The sequence below is a fragment of the Chlorocebus sabaeus genome, chromosome 6, assembly GCF_047675955.1.
Source record: "Chlorocebus sabaeus isolate Y175 chromosome 6, mChlSab1.0.hap1, whole genome shotgun sequence".
In the NCBI taxonomy this organism is placed as follows: Eukaryota; Metazoa; Chordata; class Mammalia; order Primates; family Cercopithecidae; genus Chlorocebus; species Chlorocebus sabaeus.
The window spans coordinates 10,213,048-10,235,589 of NC_132909.1; the positions used below are offsets into that span (position 1 = coordinate 10,213,048).

The 22,542-nt window shown below is 54.6% G+C and overlaps 2 protein-coding genes and 1 long non-coding RNA gene across 4 annotated transcripts in view; 1 reads left to right on the plus strand and 2 right to left on the minus strand.

The window, feature by feature from the left end:
* EHD2 (EH domain containing 2) overlaps positions 1 to 3,278 on the minus strand; it is a 20,204-nt gene extending 16,926 nt beyond the window's left edge. The window contains exon 1 of the mRNA XM_007997369.3: positions 3,151 to 3,278. The gene's annotated coding sequence lies outside the window, so the exon portion shown is untranslated. The remainder of the gene's footprint in view (positions 1 to 3,150) is intronic.
* LOC140711829 (uncharacterized) overlaps positions 1 to 13,445 on the plus strand; it is a 14,877-nt gene extending 1,432 nt beyond the window's left edge. Inside the window, exons 2-4 of the long non-coding RNA XR_012093131.1 lie at positions 5,001 to 5,056; positions 9,934 to 9,997; positions 11,741 to 13,445. This is a non-coding gene — a long non-coding RNA (uncharacterized lncRNA). The remainder of the gene's footprint in view (positions 1 to 5,000; positions 5,057 to 9,933; positions 9,998 to 11,740) is intronic.
* Positions 13,446 to 13,551: 106 nt separating this feature from the next.
* The window catches only part of BICRA (BRD4 interacting chromatin remodeling complex associated protein), a 103,621-nt gene continuing 94,630 nt past the window's right edge, over positions 13,552 to 22,542 (minus strand). For both annotated transcript variants that reach the window (XM_007997367.3, XM_007997366.3), the window contains exons 8-15: positions 21,864 to 22,475; positions 21,510 to 21,690; positions 21,109 to 21,218; positions 20,071 to 20,132; positions 17,850 to 17,998; positions 17,569 to 17,663; positions 17,218 to 17,320; positions 13,552 to 15,497 (exon numbers count right to left, since the gene is read on the minus strand). In XM_007997367.3, coding sequence (XP_007995558.2) covers positions 14,410 to 15,497; positions 17,218 to 17,320; positions 17,569 to 17,663; positions 17,850 to 17,998; positions 20,071 to 20,132; positions 21,109 to 21,218; positions 21,510 to 21,690; positions 21,864 to 22,475 — 2,400 coding nt within the window. In that variant the 3' untranslated portion in view covers positions 13,552 to 14,409. The remainder of the gene's footprint in view (positions 15,498 to 17,217; positions 17,321 to 17,568; positions 17,664 to 17,849; positions 17,999 to 20,070; positions 20,133 to 21,108; positions 21,219 to 21,509; positions 21,691 to 21,863; positions 22,476 to 22,542) is intronic.

Sequence of the window (22,542 nt, forward strand, 5' to 3'; positions counted from 1 at the left end):
GATGGCGGATGGCAGGAGGAAGAATGGAATTGGGATACGATGGTTCACGCCTGTAATCCTAGTATTTTGGGAGGCCGAGGCAGGAGGATTGCTTGAGGTCAGTAGCTCAAGACCAGCCTAGGTAAAATAGTGAGATCCCCATCTCTACAAAAAAGAATAATCAGCTGGGCATGGTGGTACATGCCTGTAGTCCCAGCACTTTGGGAGGCTGAGGCAGGAGCATTGCTTGAGCTCAGAAGTTCAAGGCTACAGTGAGCTATGATCATGCCACTGCACTCCAGCCTGGGCTACAGAGCAAGACCCCATCTCAAAAAACAAACAAACAAAAACCTGGGCGCAGTGGCTTATGCCTGTAATCCCAGCACTTTGGGAGGCCAAGTCAGGTGGACCACCTGAGGTCAGAAGTTTGAGACCAGCCTGCCCAATATGGTGAAACCCTGTCTCTACTAAACATATAAAAAATTAGCCAGGCGTGGTGGTGGCCACCTGTAATCCCAGCTACTCAGGAGGCTGAGACAGGAGAATCACTTGAACCCGGGAGGTGGAGATTGCAGTGAGCCAAGATCCCACCACTGCACTCAACAGAGTAAGACTCCATCTCAAAAAAACAAAAAAAAAAAAAAAAAAAGGGAGATTATAGTGAACCAGCTGAAGGAAGAGAAAGAAGAAAGATTAATGGTGACATGGTTGAAGAAGGGGGATTGATGGTGGTAATGGAAAACCAAGAGATGGACAAGGCGAAGGATGCAGAAGCTGCCTGGAAGAAACGGATTCCTTAATCACTTCATTCATTTCTTCCTCCCTTCACCCTTCCATCATTTGACATATTTTCACTGAAATCACTCACTCCATGCTTCAGGCACTGTAGACCCAGAAACCAGTCAGAGATCATCCCTCACCCACCCAGAGCCTTTAATGAGGACCTAGACACATGCCAGACATCCAGAGGAGGGCGTGAGAAAGCGACTACAGCACCAGTAAGACTCAGGGCAGGGCTGACTTTTGAGCTGCTCCATGAAGGGCAGGCAAGACAAGGGGATTTAGGCAGAGAGGACGGTGCATGCAAAGGTCTGGGGGTGTGAGAGGTCCTGGTGTGTTGGGAGCCATGAAATATCTGAGTGATTGACACAGGGGCACAAAGAGGAGGGTTGAGAAATGGAGCTGAGAAGGTTGCCTGGGTGTACCCAGGTCATGAGGGCTGTTGAGTGTTAAGAAAAATGAGGCAACATTTATGATCACTGCATGCCAGGCACTGTACTAACTCACTTAACCTTCATAACCCTGTAAAGTAGGTCTATTACCATCCCTGGTTTTCCTTCTGTCTTTTTTTTTTTTTTTTTTTTTTTTTGGAGACAGAGTCTCACTCTGTAGCCCAAGCTGGAGTGCAGTGGCACAATCTCGGCTCACTGCAACCTTCATCTCTGTGGCTCAAGGGATTCTCCCGTCTCAGCCTCCCAAGTAGTTGGGACTAGAGGCATGCGCCACCACACCTAGTTAATTTTTTTTTTTTTTTTTTTTTTTTTTTTTTTTTGTATTTTTAGTAGAGACAGAGTTTCACTATGTTGCCCTGGGTGGTCCCAAACTCCTGAGCTCAGGTGATCCACCAGCCTCGGCCTCCCAAAGTGTAGAGATTATAGGTGTGTGCCACCATGCTGGCTCATCTCTGTTTTGTTTTGTTTTCTTTTTGAGACCGAGTGTCACTCTGTCACCCAGGCTGCAGGTTGGAGTGCAGTGGCGCCATCTCGGCTCACTGCAAGCTCCGCCTCCCGGGTTCACGCCATTCTCCTGCCTCAGCCTCCTGAGTAGCTGGGACTACAGGTGCCCACCACCACGCCTGGCTAATTTTTTGTATTTTCAGTAGAGACGGGGTTTCACCGTGTTAACCAGGATGGTCTCGATCTCCTGACCTCGTGATCTGCCCACCTCGGCCTCCCAAAGTGCTGGGATTACAGGCATGAGCCACCATGCCCGGCCTCATCTCTGCTTTTTTAACAAGGCAAAGGAGGCTCAGCAACAAGGCAAAGGAAGGCAGCAATAAATTACCCAAGATCACTTAGCTAGAAAATGCTCAAGCTGGGACTCAAACCCAGGCAACCTGACCTCATAGCTTGCAATCCTATCATAGGTCTAAAGATCTGAGTTAGGGAGGTTAACCATGACCAATCCAGGAGCAATGAGCACCTCCAGCACCCAGACTGTGTTCTCTATCTTCCCTTACTATCCTTTTATTTACCGTAGGATCTGTAGTGATGTCCCCCTCTTTCATTTCTGATACCAGCCATATGTGTGTGTCTTTACTTTTTTTAAAAAAGAAAAACAAAAACGATTGGTCCCGTTGATGCTTATGATTTTACTGATCTTTTCAAAGAATCAACTTTTGGTAAGATGGGAGTCTCTAAATACCATTCCCCACTAAAAGAACCTGGGACTCCTTAGAGAAATGGTGGATTCCGGGGCTGGGGCAGGGAAGAACAAGTGAGCCTGGGTCAGACGGTGAGGAAGTGCTCAAAGGCAGATTGGGCATGTTACAGGAACAGAGGACCCAGCTTGCGGGGATGGCCAATGGCCAAAAATGGAGCAATTTGAGCATCAAAATAACTGCAAATCAAATATGCTAAAATCCATAAAATCATGAGACTTTTAAAAGGGGTGGCGAGGGGGTGGGGGAGATAAAAGGAAAGGGAGTTCATGAAGGAGCGGCAGGAACGGAAAAGAGAGGCAGGATCTGGGATGTGGGCAGCAGGAGAGGGCTCTGGGCGGTGTCCCAGGCAGGGAGGGCCCTGAGAGAGAGTTGGGGAGAATGCCATCAGCAGTGGCCGATGGAGCTGGTGAGGCAGGAGAGCGGCTCTTGGGTGGCTGGAGGGGCCAAGTTAGCCGATATGGATGAGGGCCTGGATGGAGACCCTGCCGAGAGGATATCTAGCCAGGGGATAGGGAGGGGTGTTGGTGGAGGATGGAGGAGACTGGGGGAGTGGGGGACATGGTTACAGACTGGGGGGACTGGTGAAGACTGGGAGGGACTGGGGAACACCTGGGGAGACCGTTACAGACTGGGGACAGGGTGGCGGGGAGCAGGGAGCAGGCATGGGGAACCAGGGCAGGCTCGGGCTGGGGTCGTGAGGCGACAGCTGCGGTGCTGGGAGCACTCACCGACGGGGCGCGCTGGCGGCTGCAGCGGGCTGGGCAGGCTGGGCGGGGGTGGGGTCCCGCAGGGATCCGAGGCGCCCGCGGAGCGGCCTGTGCTCGCGGTCCCGTCCGGAGCCGTCTGAGCCGGGTGGGGCCCGGAGCGGGGAGGACGAGAGGGAGGACAGGAGGGAGGGGCGGGACGAGGAGCCCCCCTCAAAACCGGGCGCCCGGCCTCTGGCGCCCCCTTGTGGGGAGTGGGGAAGACGCCTTAGCACGGCGGGCAAGAGCTCCAGCGTCCAGCCTGGGATTCGAATTCCACCTCCAAATCCGTCTCTCTTCTTAACACGGGAATCACAACAGCAGCAGCAATAAGAGTAACAATAACTTAGGTCGGGCGCCCTGGCTCACGCCTGTAATCCTAACACTTTGGAAGGCCAAGGTGGGAAGATTGCTTGAGGCCAGGAGTCCAAGACCAGCCTGGGCAACATAGCAAGACCCCATGTCTATTAAAAATAATAATAAATAATAAAATAATTAGCCAGGCACAGGGGTGCACACCTGTAATCCCAGCAACTTGGAAGGCTGAGGTGGGAGAATCGCTTGAACCCAGGAGGTCGAGGCTAGGATTGTGCCGCTGCACTCCAGCCTGGGTGACAGAGTGAGACCTCACCTCTAAAAAAAAATTATAAGACCAAACACGGTGGCTCACGTCTGTAATCCCAACACTTTGGGAGGTGAGGCAGGTGGATCACTTGAGGTCAGGAGTTCAAGACCAGGCTGGCCAACATGGTGCAAACCCATCTCTACTAAAAATACATGGGAGGCCGAGGCCGGCAGATTACGAGGTCATGAGATCGAGACCATCCTGGCTAACACGGTGAAACCCCGTCTCTACTAAAAATACAAAAAAATTAGCCGGGTGTGGTGGTGGGTGCCTGTAGTCCCAGCTACTTGGGAGGCTGAGGCAGGAGAATCACTTAAACACAGGGGAGGCAGAGCTTACAGTGAGCGGAGATTGTGCCACTGCACTCCAGCCCGGTTGACAGAGCAAGACTCCGTCTCAATAAATAAATAAATAAATAAAATACAAAAATTAGCTGGGTGTAGTGGCACATGCCTGTAGTCCTAGCTACTTGGGAGGCTGAGGCAGGAGAATCACTGGAACCCAGGAGGCAGAGGTTGCAGTGAGCCGAGATCACACCACTACACTCCAGCCTGGGTGACCGAGTGAGACTCCATCTCCAATAAATAAATAAATAAAAATAGTATTACTTTTATTTTTATTTTTATTTTATTTTTGTTTTTTTGAGATGGAGTCTCGCTCTGTCGCCCAGGCTGGAGTGCAGTGGCCAGATCTCAGCTCACTGCAAGCTCCGCCTCCCAGGTTTATGCCATTCTCCTGCCTCAGCCTCCCGAGTAGCTGGGACTACAGGTGCCCGCCACCTCACCCAGCTAGTTTTTTATGTTTTTAGTAGAGATGGGGTTTCACCGTGTTCGCCAGGATGGTCTCGATCTCCTGACCTCGTGATCCGCCCATCTCGGCCTCCCAAAGTGCTGGGATTACAGGCTAAAAATAGTATTACTTTTAAAACTTAAGGGAGTTCATGAAACTTCTCGGCTAACAACCCTCACTGGCTCTCCTCTCTCTCAGAGTAAAAGCCAAAGTCCCCACCAAGGCCCACACAGCCTAGCATGATCCACCTACATCTCCCCTGTCCCCTTTCGTCAGGCGACTCCAGCTACTGTGGCCTCCTCACCGTTCCTCAGACACACCCACAACCCTCCAGATTCACGGCCTTTGCACTTGCTGACCCCTCTCCGTGGAGTACTTTCCCCACAGGGATCTGAATGCCTCACTCTCTCCCCTCCTTCAGGTCCCTGCTCAAATGTCACCTCCTCAGAGAAGCCCTCCAGGATCACCCTGCCTAAGGTAGGACCCACTCTCTACCTCTTATCACTGCTCTGTTTTTCTCCACAGCCCTTCCAACCACTCTGCATATTCCACATTTCTCTGCCTAAGGGACTGTCTTCGCCTGAGAACATGAGCCCCATGAGGGCTTTGCACAATGCCCAACTCACTGCAGGGGCTTAGTAAACATTTGTAGAAACAATCCCTAATGTTGACTAAGCCATTCCTACGTGCAGGTACCACTCTGAGCTCTTTGCGTGCATGTATTAGCTCATCGACCCCTCATAATATCTCCAAGAAACAGGAGTTTTGGGGTTTTTTATTTTCTTTTGTTTTTGAGATCGTCTCACTCTATCACCCAGGCTGGAGTGCAGTGGCATGATCTCAGCTCACTGCCACCTCCACCTCCCGGGTTCAAACTATTCTCCTGCCTCAACCTCCCGAGTAGCTGGGATTACAGGTGCCCGCCACCATACTCGGTTAATTTTTGTATTTTTAGTAGACATGTGGTTTCACCATGTTGGCCAGGCTCATCTCAAACTTCTGACGTCAAATGATTTACCCACCTCAGCTTCCCAAAGTGCTGGGATTATAGGCATGAGCCACCATGCCCAACAGAATTGTATGCTTTAAATGGGTGAATTGCATGGCTTCTGAATTATATCTCAATAAAAGTGATATTATATATATTGTATTATTATAATATAATTATAGCATATTATTTCTTTTTTCTTTTTTTTCTTTTTGGACACAGACACTTACTGTGTCGCCCAGGCTGGAGTGCAGTGGTGTGATCTCGGCTCACTGCAACCTCTGCCTCCCGGGCTCAAGCGATTCTCGTGCCTCAGCCTCCCGAGTAGTTGAGATTACAGGCGTGCACCACCACGCCCAGCCAATAACCTATTACTATAATATTACTATTATGTATATAATATGTAAGAGGTCTGGAGCTTAATGATGACTTATGTTACTGTTGCTACTGCTAGGAGACAGGCCCTGTTCCAAAAGCATCACCTAAATCATCTGCCTTCCCCCAGGAGGGCAAGTGCTGTTATTATTGTTATTATTATTATTATTATTCCTATGTCTCGGATGGGAAAGTTGAGGTACAAGGAAGTAGAGTCTCAGAGCTGGGTGCAGTGGCTCATGCCTATAATCCCACCACTTCAGGAGGCTGAGGCAGGGGATTGCTTGAGGCTAGGGGTTCAAGACCAGCCTGGGCAACATAGTGAGACCCTATCTCTGCAAGGTAAAAAAATCTAAAAATTAGCCGAGTGTGGTGGTGCACACCTGTGGTCCCAGCTACTCGGGAGGCTGAGGTGGGAGGATCACTGGAGCCTAGGAGGCTGAGGCTGCGTTGAGCTGTGATGGCGCCACTGCACTCCAGCCTGGGTGACAGAACAAGACCCTGTCTCAAACAAACAAACAAAAAGTGGAGTTTGGCTTGCCAAGGTGTGGAAGAACTCGGAGTTGAGCTAGAGTTGTCTGATGGGAGAATCTTGTTTCGCTTCCACCCTGGGACTTCTCAACCTGTTGCAAAGCATTCCGGAGGATCGGCTGGGCACGGTGGCTCACGCCTGTAATCCCAGCACTTTGGGAGGCCGAGATGGGCAGATCATTCGGTCAGGAGATCGAGACCATCCTGGCTAACACGGTGAAACCCCCTCTACTAAAAATACAAAAAATTAACTGGGCATGGTGGCGTGCGCCTGCAATCCCAGCTACTTAGGAGGCTGAGGCAGGAAAATGGCGTGACCCCGGGAGGCAGAGCTTGCAGTGAGCCGAGATCGTTCCACTGCACTCCAGCCTGGGCAACAGAGCGAGACTGTCTCAAAACAAGACAAACAAAAATAAAACATTCCAGAGGATCTGTGAGCTTAGATGGGGGGGTGGGGGGAAGACATCCGGAGTTTTCACTGAAATTCGGTTTCTGTCAACCATGATTATGACCAGCAAAGCGCAGTGGCATTAGCACGACCTGGGTCCCCGCCACCCAGAGGAATCACTGATGTGTTCATTAGTTGGCAGCTGTGGATTTTTTTTTTTTTTTTTTGGAAACAGAGTCTCACTCTGTCGCCCAGGCTGGAGTGCAGCGGTGAGATCTCATCTCATTGCAACCTCCGCCTCCCCAGTTCAAGCGATTCTCCTGTCTCAGCCTCCCCAGTAGCTGGGACCACAGGTGCCCACCACCAAGCCCAGCTAATTTTTTGTATTTTTTTAGTAGAGACGGGGTATCACCATGTTGCCCAGGCTGGTCTCGAACTCCTGAGCTCAGGCAATTCACCCGCCTTGGCCTCCCAAAGTGCTAGGATTACAGGCATGTGCCACCGCGCCCGGCCCAGTTGCGGATATTTTCAGTGACTGTATACACTCATCGCTCGCGGGCCCCACCGCCAGCTCTCTCTAGTGAATGCACTGATGCAGGTTGGCCCATAGCCCAGCCTGCCATGTACTACGTCTTTGGGGCCTCAGTTTCCTCACCTGCAAGCTGGGCCTATGAGTTCCCACGCTGGGGGTGCTGTGAGGACCCACGCGGTTCCCTGTTTAGCAAAGTTTAGTCACTGCTGTTCTTCCGCTCTGCCTGCAGGCAGTCAGCCTTCCGGAACTGAGTCCCAGAGCCCGTGGAAATTGTGGATGAGTCTTTGTGAGTAATCAGGAGGGGTCTTTCAGGACAGTCTCTCTGAGAGTTTTGTGAGCCAAGGATGTTAAGAAATGGCCATTTAGGTCGGGCACAGTGGCTCACACTTGTCATCCCAGCACTTTGGGAGGCCAAGGAGGGTGGATCGCTTGAGCCCAGGAGTTCAAGACCAGCCTGGGCAATATGGTGAAACCCCCTCTCTACCAAAAATGCAAAACAAAATTACCCGAGCATGGTGGTGCACACCTGTTAATTCCAGCTACTTGGGAGGGTGAGGCAGGAGAATGGCTTGAACCCAGGAGGAGGAGGTTGCAGTGGACCAAGATCGTGCCACTGCACTCCAGCCTGGGCAACACAACGAGACTCCATCTAAAAAAAAAAATTAATTTTTTAAAAAGAAACAGCTGTTTTCCTATAGTGCTTTATTTTGCATGTGGAGGGGGTAGTTCTAGGGCTAGGAAAGGGGGTGGTCCATCCCTCTGATACCCCAGAAATCAGCTTCCCACCCACACACAACCCCAGGGGGCCCACTGCCATGGCTCACGCCTGTAATCCCACTGCTTTGGGAGGCTGATGTGGGAGGACTGCTATAGACCAGTGAGACCCCTGTCTCTACAAAAAATAAAAATAAAACAATAAAAATTAGCCAGGCAAGGTGGTTTGCACCTACTCAGGAGGCTGTGGCAGGAGGATCCTTTGACCCCAGGAGTTCGAGGCTTTAGTGAGCTATGATCGCACCACTGCACTCCAGCCTGGGTGACCCAGTGAGATCTTCTCTCTCTCTCTCTCTCTCTCTTTAAGACAAAGTCTGGCTCCATCGCCCAGGCTGAAGTGCAGGCAGTGGTGCAATCTCAGCTCATTGCAACCTCCATCTCCTAGGCTTAAGCAATCCTCTCATCTCAGCCTCCCCAGTAGCTGGGACCACAGACGCACACCACTACACCCAGCTAATTTTTTTCTTTTCTCTTCTCTTTTTTTCTTTTTCTTTTCTTTTTTGGTAAAGATTGGATTTCTTTTTTTTTTTTTTTTTTTTTTTTTTTTTTGAGACGGAGTCTTGCTCTGTCGCCCAGGCTGGAGTGCAGTGGCCAGATCTCGGCTCACTGCAAGCTCCGCCTCCCGGGTTCACGCCATTCTCCTGCCTCAGCCTCCCGAGTAGCTGGGACTACAGGCACCCGCCACCTCACCCGGCTAGTTTTTTGTAATATTTAGTAGAGACGGGGTTTCACCGTGTTAGCCAGGATGGTCTCGATCTCCTGACCTCGTGATCCACCCGTCTCCGCCTCCCAAAGTGCTGGGATTACAGGCTTGAGCCACCGCGCCCGGCCTAAAGATTGGATTTCGACATTTTGGCCAGGCTGGTCTCTGACCTTAGATGATCCACCTGCCTCTGCCTCCCAAAGTGCTGGGATTATAGCAGCAAGCCACAGTGCTGGGCCGAGACCCTGTGTCTTAAAAACAACGACAGAAATAAACAAACAAAACACTTCCAGGGGCCTGCAGAGAAACAGGGTGCATCACCTCAGTCCAGCCGCCACCACCACCTGCCTGGACTCACACAGCAGTAGCCTCCTCGCTGCGCTTGGTTTCCGCCCTTGCCCCGCGTCTATTCCCCCAAACAGCCACCAGAGGGTGCTGGTGAACCTAAGTCAGCTCAGGGCCCTCCTGAAGCTCCGGTCTCACTCAGAGTAATAGCGAAATCATCCCCTTGGAGGATACGGTCCCGCACGATGAGGTGCCCTTTGTTCCCTCTCCGACCTCACCTCCAGACATCTCCCCATAACTCATGGGCTGCAGCCGCATTGACTTTTTCGCTGTTCCCCGACACTCCAGGCAGGCTCCTGCCACAGGGCCTTGGCACTGGTGGTTCCCTCTGCCTTGGATGCTGTTCCCTGAGAGATCTCCTGTGGCTTCCTCCCTCTTTTCCTGCATGTATCTGCTCAAATATCACCTCCTCAAAGAATCCTTCCCTTCCCACCTGACCCCGAGGGCCCTGATGTGCAGTTGGGCAGGTTGTTCACTTCTCAAGGCACTCATTGGATGGGTGAGAGGGGACTGGAGCCCAGCTCACGCTCTGCCCTTCAAATTCTGGACCCAGGAGTAAGGGGTGCCCTTTTCTAGTTCACACAAAGGCATACTAGGGCCTGACAGCTGCCTTACCCACTTGCGGAGTCCTCATGAGGGAGAGTCAGGCTGCTGAGAACATAGGAAAGCAAAAAGACAAAGCAGCTAAGTTACAAGTCTGCCTTTCTTTCCTGTCCAGGACATAGCCCTCCTGTACAAATAACTCTATCTTCCTGCGCCCGAGGATCACCAGACACCTGCAGGTGAGTTCACTGTAACCCTGGCGTTATCAGTACTGCACAAAGCCCTCTTCAGCACGTAGCATGAACTCTATCCTACAGGCCGGGCAGGGTGGCTCACGCCTGTCATCCCAACACTTTGGGAGGCAGAAGCAGACGGATCACTTGAGGTCAGGAGTTCGAGATCAGCCTGGGCAACATGGTGAAAACCCGTCTCTACTAAAAATACAAAAATTAGCTGAGCGTGGTGGTGGGCGCCTGTAATCCCAGCTACTCGGGAGGCTGAGGCAGGAGAATCGCTTGAACCCGAGAGGCGGAGCTTGCAGTGAGCTGAGATCATGCCATTGCACTCCAGCCTGGGTGACAGAGCAAGACTCTATCTAAAAAACAGACAAAAAAACCAACTCCATCCTATATAACCCCCAGCAAGCCTTTGTTTCCTTGCAATCAGCTTCTCTCTGGCTGTGCTGCCCATTGCAACCTTGCAGTGTATTTTCCTACTTTATGTCATAAATCTGCCTCTTTTTTTTTTTCTTTTTTTTTTTTTTTGAGATGGAGTCTCCCTCTGTTGCCCAGGCTGGAGTGCAGTGGTACAATCTTAGCTCACTGCAACCTCTGTCTCCTGGGCTCAAGTGATCCTCCCAGCTCCCAAGTAGCTGAGACTACAGGTATGCACCACCACACCCAGCTAATTTTTGTATTTTTATTTGTTATTATTTTTTCGATGGAATTTCATTCTTGTCGCCCAGGCTGGAGTGCAATGACGCGATCTCAACTCACTGCAACCTCTGCCTTCTGGGTTCAAGTGATTCTCTAGCCTCAGCCTCCTGAGTAGCTGGGATTACAGGTGCCCGCCGCCACGCCTGGCTAATTTTTGTATTTTTTACTAGAGTCAGGGTTTTGCCATGTTGGCCAGGCTGGTCTCAAGCTCCTGACCTCATGTCATTTGCCCACCTCAGCCTCCCAAAGTGCTGGGATTACAGGCATGAGCCACTGCGCCCGGCCAATTTTTGTATTTTTAGTAGAGACAGGGTTTCACTATGTTAGTCAGGCTGGTCTTGAACTCCTGACCTCAAGTGATCTGCCCACCTCCCAAAGTGCTGGGATTACAGGCGTGAGCCCATAAAACTGCCTTTGTTTATCTACAACTGTCTTGGTAAATTCTCTTACCCCACACCACCGGCCCAGATAATTGTTACTCACCTGTGACACCCACCTCCTTACCCTGCATGAAGGATTGAGTCATTGTGTCCTCTCAAAATATATGCTGATGTCCTAACCCTAGTGCCTGTGAATGTAATTTTATTTGGAATCAGGGTCTCTGGTCTGAAGAAAGCTAGAAGGGCTGGGCGTGGTGGCTCACGACTGTAATCCCAGCACTTTGGGAGTCTGAGGTGGGCGGATCATGAGATCAGGAGATTGAGACTATCCGGGCTAACACAGTGAAGCCTTGTCTCTACTAAGTATACAAAAAATTAGCAGGGCGTGGTGGCACATGCCTGTAGTCCCAGCTACTCAGGAGGCTGAGGCAGGAAAATTGCTTAAACCCTGGAGGCGGAGGTTGCAGTGAGCCGAGATCACGCCATTGCACTCCAGCCTGGGCGACAGAGCAAGACTTCTGTCTCAAAAAAAAAAAAAAAAGAAAAGAAAAGAAAAAGCTAGAAGGAAAAAAAAAAGGGATCAGGGTCTTTGCAGATATGATTAAGTTATGACAAGGGCATACTGGTAGGACAGGCAAAAATCCAACATGGCTGATGCTCCTAGAAGAGAAGAGACGCAGCGGGAAGTCAGCCGGAGATTGGACTGATTCAGCCACAAGCCGAGGAGCACCTGGGACCACCAGAAACTGGCAGAGGCAAGGAAGGATCCTCCCCTAGCACCTCTGGAGGGAGCATGGCCTTGCTGCCACTTTGTTTTTAGACTTCAAGCCTCTAGAGCTGTTGGAGAATAAATACCTGTTGTTTTAAGCCGCCCTATTTGGGACATTTTGTTATAGCAACTTGAGGGGACTAATACACCTAGCATGATTTTTTTTTTTCTTTCTTTTTGTTGGGGGGGGGGTGCGGGGGATAGAGTTTCATTCTGTCGCCCAGGCTGGAGTGGCACAATCTTGGCTCAGTGCAACCTCCATCTCCTGGGTTCAGGTGATTCTCTTGCCTCAGCCTTCCTGGGTTCAGGCGATTCTTCTGCCTCAGCCTCCCAAGTAGCTGGGACTACAGGCACATGCCACCATGCCAGCTAATTTTTTTTTTTTTTTTTTTTTTTAAGTAGAGACAGGGTTTCACTATGTTGGCCAGGCTGGTCTCGAACTCCTGACCTCAGGTGACCTGCTCGACTTGGCCTCCCAAAGTGCCGGGATTACAGGTGTGAGCCACCGTGCCCAGCCTGATTTTTCTTTATATGGGCATCTGACACTGTACACATTTACAGTGGACCCTCGCTATTTGCAAATATCATATTTGTACATTTATCTGCTCATCAAAACTTCTTTGTAACCCCCAAGTCAAGAATCTCAGCACACACAGGGCTGCAAAATATCAAGTTGCCCAACACACATTCCCAGCTGAGGTTGAATAAGGCGACATTCTGCCCTCTTTTTTTTGGCTCTCGTACCATAAACACGCGTCCTTTTTTTGGTGTATCCAGTCCCACACTTTTCACATTTTTGTGCTTTCTGTTGGTGACTCATTGTTCAAAATGGCCGCACGCGTAGAGCTGAAGTGCGGTCTAGTGACCTTAAAGTGCAAGAAGCTGTGATGTGCCTTTGGAGAAAAGATAAAATACATTTGTGACATAAGCTTCCTCCAGGTTCCAGTTATAGTGCTGTTGGCATGACTTCGATGTGAATGAATCAACAATATAAATGAAATAAGGTCTATCTTTAGGGCTGGGCATGGTGGCTCACGTCTGTATTCCCAGCACTTTGAGAGGCCAAGGCCAGAGGATCACTCAAGCCATGGAGTTCCAGACCAGCCTGGGCAACATAGTGAGATCCCATCACTACAAAAAATAAAAAAAAATTAGCTAGGCATGGTGGTGCACCTATAATCTTAGCTACCTGGGAGGCTGAGGTGGGAGGATCACTTGAGCCTGGGAGGTCAAGGCTGCAGTGAGCCATGATCGTGCCACTGCACTCCAGCCTGGGTGACAGAGTGAGTCCATCTCAAAAATACATTAAGAAGTGTTTTTAAACAGCAATACACGTAAACTAAGGTGATGTATTGACCAAAATGTGGTGATCAGAGGCCCTTAGAAACCTAACCCTGTCTCCCTGGGGGAAATGGCTCAGTATTCACTAATTCTCCGAGTGTATGCAGAGATCATAGCACCTTAACGGAAATAAGAATTGGCTGGATCTGGCTTCGCTGTTTACCACCTGCCTTCCCCACTAACAAGTCAGCTTACCGGCTTAGCAGGGACTCCTGTCTGCCTTGTTCATGTTGAACCCCGAGTCTAGAACGGGGCCTGGTACTCAGCAGGTGCTCCACAAATGCACACGGAAGAAGGCCTCACAACCCCAGAGCCAAACACTCCCCCACCCTCAAACACCCAAAAGCAATGGGCCAAGGCGGCGTGAGTACAGTTTTAAAAAAAGGATCGGTTTTTAATTTACAAGAGTTCTAAATGTACAGAATTCTCCTTTAAAAAAATCGTTATACACAATAAATACAGTACAAAAAAATTTATCTTACAGTACTAGTTTTGTCTCCGAGATTTCAAAATCTGGCGCGGGAGGCTGGAGGCAGGAAGAACAGAGGGAAGACTAGCTGGGGAGGGGGTCGGGGGAGAGGAAGACCCTAGTTTCTTGTTTTGCTCAGATTTCAAAGTCGAGGGGTGAGGGCGTTCGAAATCTCTCACTCACTTGCGCACACACACAGACACGGGTCACGGAGCTGGACGTGTGCATGTCACACGGGTGCCTGTGGGCACAGCGCGCTGGGAAGCTGGCTCCCCCACCCCCTCTCTGCTTTTGACTGACAGCCTGTTGGGGGCGGTGGGGAGAGGCTGAGACTGTCTAGAAGGGCCCTGCCGGCTCCCAGCACCCTCCACCATCTGAGAAGCCACACGGAGAAGACAGGCACCCGGAGCGTTGGCATCAACCTGGTGGCCCCATCCCTGGCGAACACACGCGCGTGTCCCCCGGACAGAGGAGCAGAGTGTGCCAGGAAGTGGGAAGAAACAGGAACTGACACACCACTTTGCCCCTCCTTTGGCAGGGGAGGCGTTTTACATCACAGCCCCCTCCCCTAAATCCACGCCCACCCCCCAGCAACCCAGCTGAAGCAGGCAGCAGGGAAGGAGGCCTTTGTGACTCAAATAACTTAGGCAAGAAAAACCATCAGGGGATCCCCGGCTCGAGTCCCCAGGAGGCTGAGGGCGGACACCCGGCTGGCGTCTGCGGGAGGAGGGGATGGGGAAGGGGAGGCGGCCCGGTGTTATCTGGTCAACGTCCTGGTGCCGAGGCCGCCGTTGTGACTGGAGGGCGGGTAGGCCTCGGGCCTGTGCAGGGGCGGCGGGGAGGCGGGCGTGCCGGCCGGGGCAGCATGGGGGTACGGGGGCGCGGGCGTCCGGCCGGGGGCCTGCTGCAGGTTCAGGATACTGTCGATGGCGCTCTGCAGGTGCTCGGTGAGCGTGTCATCCTGCGGGCTGTCGCTGGAGAAGCTGGCCTGGTCCACATCGGGCGACTCTGACTTGCGCCGCTTGGCAGGGGGCAGCGCGGGCGCCTCCCAGTCGGGGTCCCCAGTGCCTTGGGCGGCGCTGGCTGCGGGCTCTGGCGGGGCGCCCTTCAGCATACGCTGGTACAACTCATCCTCCACGGCCGCCAGCTCGCGGATGAGCCCGCTGGTGGCCTCGTCCACTTTGGCGGGCAGCGGTGCCGGGCTGCCTCCCCGTGCCCTGCCTGCGGGCGTCCCCTCTGGCGCGCCAGGGCCCCCCACGTTCTCGCGGTAGGTCTTGCGCAGTGGCAGGCGCGGGCAGTGCGGGGCGGTGCCCAGGGGCTTGCGCTCGGGGGCGGCAGGTGGCGGGTGGTCCACCGTTCCATTCATCTGGCCCGTGGGCGGCGGTGGCGGCGGCGGCCGTGGCGGGGGCTCCGCCACCTTGACGGCGGCGGGGGGAGGCGGGGGCTGGTGCACGGGATCCAGGGCGGTGTTGTGCACGACCTTGCTGAGACCGGCTTCCTGCTTGATCTTAAGCTTCAGCCCAATGCGGCTCCGGGCCTCGTACGTCTTGATAGGCGGGCGGTTGCGCGAGGGCATGGGGCCATCCTCGTCGGTGTCCAAGGAGGAGGCGGCAGAGGAGGAGGAGGAGGAGGAGGACAGGGAGGAGGACGCCCGGGCCCAGGTGACGGAAGGGGAGCCGCCTGCCCCGCCATGCCGGATCACAAGCTTGGTGGGCAGGTGTGGAGGGGGCTGGGCGGAGGCCCCGGGAGCTGAAGACGACGGGGGGCCGTGGCCGGGGAGCCGATGACCCTCAGAAGAGGCTGCAACGGGGAGGCCGAGCGAGCGGGAGGAAGACACGTACTCGTCTGCAGAATCGGGGCAAAGAAAACCCACGGGGTTAGGTTGAGGCCCGCGCGACCGAGCTGGGAGGAGCTGTGTGCAGTAAGCACCTACCACCTACCAGGCACCAGACCGCACCCTGGACCCTCCAATTCTCAGGACAGGCTGGGTGAGACCCTCTTCAGCAAGGCCCAAATTCCCCCAACTCTAAACCACTGTGTCTGGCACAGCAGCCCCGAGCCACGTGGGGCTCATTCAGACTTCAGTGAATTAAGAGAATATAAAACAAGGCTCACGCCTGTAATCCCAGCATTTTGGGAGGCCAATGCAGGGGGATCGCTTGAGCCCAGGAGTTTGAGACCTTCCTGGGCACAGTAGTGAGATCTCTGTCTCTACAAACAAACAAATAAATAAATAAAATATAAAAGTTCTATTGGACAGCGTTGCTCTAATTATATACATAACTTTTTAAAAATGGGGTTAAGAAGTATCTAATTTCAAAATCTGGTCTGAAATGACATGAGGTGTTTTTGTTGTTGTTGTTGTTGTTGTTTTTGAGACAGAGTCTCATTCTGTTGCCCAGGCTGGAGTGCAGTGGCGTGATCTCAGCTCACTGCAACCTCCGCCTCCTGGGTTCAAGTGATTCTCCTGCCTCAGCCTCCCAAGTAGCTGGGATTACAGGTGTGAGCCACCACGCCCGGCTACATGAGGTTATTTATGGTCTTGATTTATCCCAACTACTCTGAATACCCATCGATTTCACTCTAGAAGTGTGTTTGATCACAGAGTGCTTCCCCAAACCCACTGGGAGTAACCCAGAAGACAGCATCTAGGTAGCTTATCGCCTTTCTAAAAGCAAGGATTCCAGAACATATCGGGCCCCAATGGTGTCAGATAGGGGACTGTAAACTGATCATCAAAACCCCCACTTTACAAAATGAGAACACGGAGACACAGAGAAGGTAAGTAACTTGCTCAAGGTCACACAGTCAGTAAGTGGCAAAGCCAGGATTTGAACCAAGACTCCAGCATCGAGCCCCTAACGACCGAACTATCCTTCCTCTCCTACCCTAGAGACTTCAGACTCACTCCCGGCCCCTCTTTCACTATGGCCACCCCTTTGCACCCATCTAAGTACCAATGACTACTTTTCAAAATTCAGGTCCAGAGCTCGAGGTGAAAAGCCTGGGCCTGGCAGCAGAAAGCAAGGACCATGTTTTTTCAAGAGAAGCTCTGCAGTTGGAATGCAGGTGAGGGCTAAGGCAATATTCTAAAAACTCTGGCAGCTGGGAACGCCTGTACCGTTTCCTGCAGACAGGAGACTAGAGTGAGGCCAGCGAGCCGCCTAAGGTGCGACACTTAAGGAGGCGCTCACTCTCAGAGTCCCCAAAGGACTGGCACCCAAGAGTGGGCGCTACCTTATATACTTTGCAACCTAGAAGCCTGCTCTCCCGTTTTCTGTCCCACGGGGGTGGCAGGATATTTCCCCCATCCTAGGGTGTCGGGGTTCGTGAAAGGGACACACAGGGATGGAGGAAGATGGATGTGGGCTCTCTGGTTTGGCAGGCGGGAGGTCAGAGGAGGCCCAGCCGCAGTAGGAAGGCGGGGCTGGGGCGCCTCCTAGTGGTGGAGTGAGGTAGGGCCACACACCCACTCCCCACCTGGAATCTAACTCTTCCGCCCAGGTGGGGTGGGGGCACCTCTCCCTCCCCTCCCCTCCCCTCCACTCTCACTACCCTCTCTCACCTGGCTTCTCCTTGGCCAGCTGTTTATCCAAGGCAAGGGTTGTCTTCTCCTCCTGAATGAACATTCGGTCGATCATTACCATCTCCGCTGAGGGGCTCACCCTCTGGGGTAGGGGGGAAGAGAAGACGTGCCAGTGAACCAGCAAGAAGGGGGAAGGGGCGCGAGCGATGGGGACGATGCGCACAGGGTCCAAACTGTCCTCCTTGTGATCGGAGCTCACGCCTCCCTCCCAACCTCCCTCCCGGGGCTAGAAGGGGTGGAAGGCTCCACCTTGCCCAGAGCCGGCGAGGGAAAGGGGCAGCGTCCCAGCGGGGAAGAGCCCAGAAGCGAGGAAAGCAACTCTGACCCTACCCGGGACTCCTCTAGGAGCAGGAGCCGGTATTTATTGAGCATGGCCTGGGTGCGTTTCAGCAGCTGCGTGGAGACCGTCTCAAACTCCTCATCCACTACAAGGAAGGGAAGACAGGCAAGGGCAGAGATGTTGGGGGCGGCCGCAGCCGCGCAGGAAGGACGGCGGGGCGGGGCGGGGCGGCACAGCTCACCGTGCACCTACAACTCTACGCTGGCGGTGCCCCGCCCCACCGCCTGGGGTCCCCCGGGACATTTAAGGCTGTGTCCTGGGGAGGCCTCACCTTTGTGGTAGTCATTGGGGGAGGGGAGGGCGCCCTGGTAGACATGGTAGGGCAGAAGGCGATGCAGGGCGTCCTCGAAGGAGGGGAAGGCCGTCTTGTAGTCAGGGTGCAGGACGGAGCCCTGGTGTTTGTGCAAATGCTCCAGGAAACTGCAGGTGGAGAGGGGAGAGACCACACACGGCGGAGGGTCGGGGTCGGGGGGCAGGTGAGGGCCAGGGGAAGTCCCTGAACCCTCAGCCCCAGACCGCAACTGAACACAACAGAGGGAAGGGGAATACTTGGGCAGCGGTGTTCGCATGTGCTGAACGTGCTTGTTCCGTCTCACTGAGTCCCTGGGGCCGACCAAAGCAGTACTATCGCTATCCCCATTTTACAGAAGGGGAAGGTGAGGTGGAGAAAGTGAAGTGAAGTCACTCCTTCCCAAAGCACATAAAGGAGGAAGAGCAGAGCGGGAGTGAGGCCAGAGCCTGGAAGCTGCTATTCTGCCTCCTGCCACCTGGGGCCAGTGTGGCTCCACCCTGCCTCCTCCTAAGTGCAGCCTTCGGGGAGGGAAGGAGGGAGACTGGATCCTGTCTTCTCACTGGGCTGCTTTTGTAGCCCATGTTACAGCGGGTTATGTCTATTGGCCGTGTGACTGTCTCTCCCACCAGGCAGGCCCAACTCCACCCTTGGCTGAAACCCAGCATCTTCTCTGTACTCTGGGGGCAGGGGCTTTGTCACTTACTCCTGTGTTCCCAACACAGAGGCTCACGCCTGCAATCCCAGCGTTTTGCCGGGCTGAGGCAGAAGGACTGAGCCCAGGAGTTCAAGACTAGCCTGGGCAACACAGCAAGACCCTGTCTCTACAAAAATTATTTAAAAATTAGCTGAGTGTGGTGGCACGTGCCTGTAGTCCCAGCTACTCAGGAGACTCAGATGGGAGGATCGCTTGAGCCCAGGAGTTTCAGACCAACCTAGGCCGGGCATGGTGGCTCACACCTGTACTCCCAGCACTTTGGGAGGCCGAGATGGGCAGATCACCTGAGGTCAGAAGTTCAAGACCAGCCTGGCCAACATAATGAAAACCCATCTCTACTAAAAATACAAAAAATAGGCACCTGTAATCCCAGCTACTCAGAAGACTGAGGCAGGAGAATCACTTGAACCCAGGAGGCAGAGGTTGCAGTGAGCCGAGATTGCACCACTGCACTCCAGCCTGGGTGACAGAATGAGACTTGGTCTCCAAAAACAAAACAAAACAAAACAAAACAAAAACAAAACCAACCAGACTGGGCAACATAGTAAGACCTTGTCTCCACAATATATGTAAAAATATATATATTTTTTTTGGTGGGAGGACGGAGTCTCGCTGTCACCCAGGCTGGAGTGCAATGGCACGATCTCAGCTCACTGCAACCTCCACCCCCCAGCCTTACACGTTTTTAAAAAACACTCATGGTGGGCTGGGCGTGGTGGCTCACGCCTGTAATCCCAGCACCTTGGGAGATCGAGGCAGGCGGATCACTTGAGGCCAGGAGTTGAAGACCAGCCTGGCCAACATGGTGAAACCCCGTCTCTACTAAAAATACAAAAATTAGCTGGGCATGGTGGTGGGTGACTGTGGTCACAGCTACTTGGGAGGCTGGGGCAGGAGAATCACATGAACCTGGGAAGTGGAGGTTGCAGTGAGCCAACATTGCTATTGCACTCTAGCCTAGGTGACAGAGTGACTCTGGCTCAAAGAAACCCCCCTAAAACAAAACAAAAAACCCTGGTGGTGGAAGGAGGGCAGGAGAGAGGGCAGACAGGCATCCAGCATTTACCCGTCCATCCACCCAGACTCCCATCCATCCATCTCCAAACACCCCCCATCACCCTCCCAACAGCCATGTCCACCCACTCACTTCCCCCACCCAGTGGGGCTCAGCACTGATGTTGCCCCGCCGTGTGGGAGATGCAGAGGGCACAGCAACAACCAGGATGGACCAAACTTCTGCCCTCTTGAGCCCTAGCCTGGCGGAGTCACAGCTCACCCTCCCTCCACCACCCTCTGGTCACCCCCATTACCACCCCATTTTCCAGAAGGGGAAACTGAGGGTCTATGAGGGAACTACATTGCTAGCAAGAGGTGGAGCTGGGCTTGGCACCTGGGCCCCCAACCCCGCTTCTGGAGGGTGGCCCCATGCTCCCCAGGTCTCTGGAAAGTACCAGGCAGGCGTGCAGGGGTGGGGTGTGGACTCACCAGGCTTCCTTGCTGGGCTGAAGCGTTGGGGGCTTCTTCAGGCCACTCAGCTTGCTCTCGTACTGGGAGAAGAAAGGTGAGTGAGAGGCCTTTGCCTCCAGAAGCCCTCCCGCCCCTGACCTGCTTCCCCTTTGCGCCCTGACCCGCTTCCCCTGCAGCCTGGGATAAAGACGGGGCAGGGGACCGCTGTCTCACCCGGGTGCGGGCCTGGCCCCAGCTGCAGGATCCCCTGCCCATCACAATAAACCCCAGGGGGAGATCTAGGCTGGGCTGGAGAGCGGACGAAGAGGGTGAGAGGCAGGCTGGAGCCCTGGGCGTCCTTCACCTGGGTCCCCTCCGTCCCCTCACCCAGGGCCGCCTGTGTGTGACCTCCCTCCTCTGCTGGATGCCTGCTTCCCACGTCACCGCCCAGCACCCAGCGCCCCTGCCTCGCACAGCCTCTCCCCATGCGGCTCCAGTCGTTTCGCCCCCCCACCTCCCTTCCTTGCTTCCCCTCTTGACCTCAGCGTCTGGCCTTTGTTCCGGCATCTCCGTCTCTGAGCCTCTCCTGGCCTCTTGGGTCCTGGTCCTCCCATCTGCTCCTCTCCTTGTCTTCCATCTCCCTGACGTCTTACAGGTGGCCTGACCTCAGCTGTCCCTGCCCTCTCACCCTTCCATTCTTGGTCCCTGATCTGCTCTGTCTCAGGTCTGTCTCGTCTCAACCTGCCTTTCCTATCCTGAGTCTTAGCCCTGTCCTCCCCATCCTGTGTCCATGTCACTTGCTCTTGCCCCAGTGACAGTCCCTCACGCTGTTGCCAGTCGTCTTGGTGCCGTCTCTGTCCCACCATTTCCGTGCTTCTCCCTCATCTCTGGCTGCCTGTCTGGGTGTCACTCTGCCCTTCCTGTCCCTGCACGGCTGTTCGTGGTGTCTCAGCTGCCTGATGGTCCCAGCTTCATCCTGTCCCCGTCTTCCCGTGTCTCCCTGCCCCTGCCAGCCCCGGTTCCCAGTTCCCAAAGGCTCCTGGTCCTGTCCTGACCCCTGCTCTGAGGGCCCCTTACCTGCAGCCCAGAGGTCTTCCCTGGCCCAGAGGAAGCGGCCTTGGCCACATTCAGGGTTGGGAGGTTGCTGGCAAAAGCCTTGTTCTCGGCCGGAAGCAGAGGAGGGAGGCCTGGGGGTGGGCGGGATGGGGAGACAGGGCCTGCGGTCACTGCATGAAGGCCCCTTCCTCAAACGGTAGCCCCACCCTGTACCCCACCCCTCTCCTCCTGGCCCTCCGGCCCTTCAAATCTGGGGCCACCCCTGCCACCTCCAGCCTTCCTGGGTCCCTTGAGTTCTGGCTGATGCCCTGTGCTGAGTCCCACAGCCCTGCCCCAGACCCTCCTCCCTGCTCTCACTCTCAGCCCCACTCGCCCATCTTCAGTTCCCGTCTCCCTGGGCACGTGGGCGACCTCTCCCCTACCTGTGGTGGCCATGGGCGCTGGGGTGGGGGCGTGGCTGGGGGCAGTGGGGGTCCCGGATGGGGCCTGCCCACTGACCAGCACAGAAGCAGTGGGGCTGGTGAGGGGCCCCAGGCTGGTGGCGGTCTGCGGGGCGGCAGGGCCCCCCCCAGTCTTGTTCTGGAGAATGATTCCGGACGGCACCTGAGGAGGGGACAGGTGGATGAGGGGTGGGGAACACAGGCTAGGAGTGGGGGTATCCAGACGCAGCAGGGCTGGGGAGGAACACAGAGCCGTAAGGCGGAGGGGCTCCCATCAGACTGAGGGGATGGGATGGGATGGGGCTGATGGGGCGGGCGGTCCCTGCCTCCCGTTACCTGGTGAAATCTCTCGAGAAGAGCCTTCGGCTGGGGCAGCGCTGGGAAGGGGGTGGTCACCATCTGGAAGGTCCGAGGAGGCGGTGGGGGGGGTGCTGCTGGCTCGGGGACCAGGTGGAGGGTTGGAGGGGGCGTGGGGGACTTGTGGGGCCCCTGGCCAGGTGGGAACTGGAGCGGGAAGTCGGATGGCGTAGGGGCTGGCAACCTGGAGGACGTCTCGGAGGAGGAGGCCACGGCGGAGGAGGTGGAGGATGGAGGGAGGTGAGGGGCTGGGGGCAGCGGTCCCTCAGGCGGCTGGGATGGGGGGCGGAGAGGCGGCTGGGGTGGGCCTGGGGCAGTAGGGGCCGGGTTGCTGGCAGGTGGGGGAACGCCCAGCTGGTTTTGGATGACAAAGATGCCAGGCAGAGTTGGGGGGGCCTGGGGTGGGGGACAAGGGTGCAGGGCTGGCTCTGAGGGAGGGCGGGACACACTCTGGGGCCGGGAGGGTGGGCGGGAAGGGGGCCGGGCGGGGTGTGGGGAGGGCAGGTGGGGGCTGTCCCCCAGAGGGGCCTGGTGAGGTAGTGACGGGGACGAAGAGGGGCCTGGGCCCTTCAGCGGAGCTGCTGCTGGGATCTGGGCAGGGGAGGGAGGGAGAGGGGAGGGGCGGGGGTCAGAACCAACTGTAGCTCCCATTGCCCCA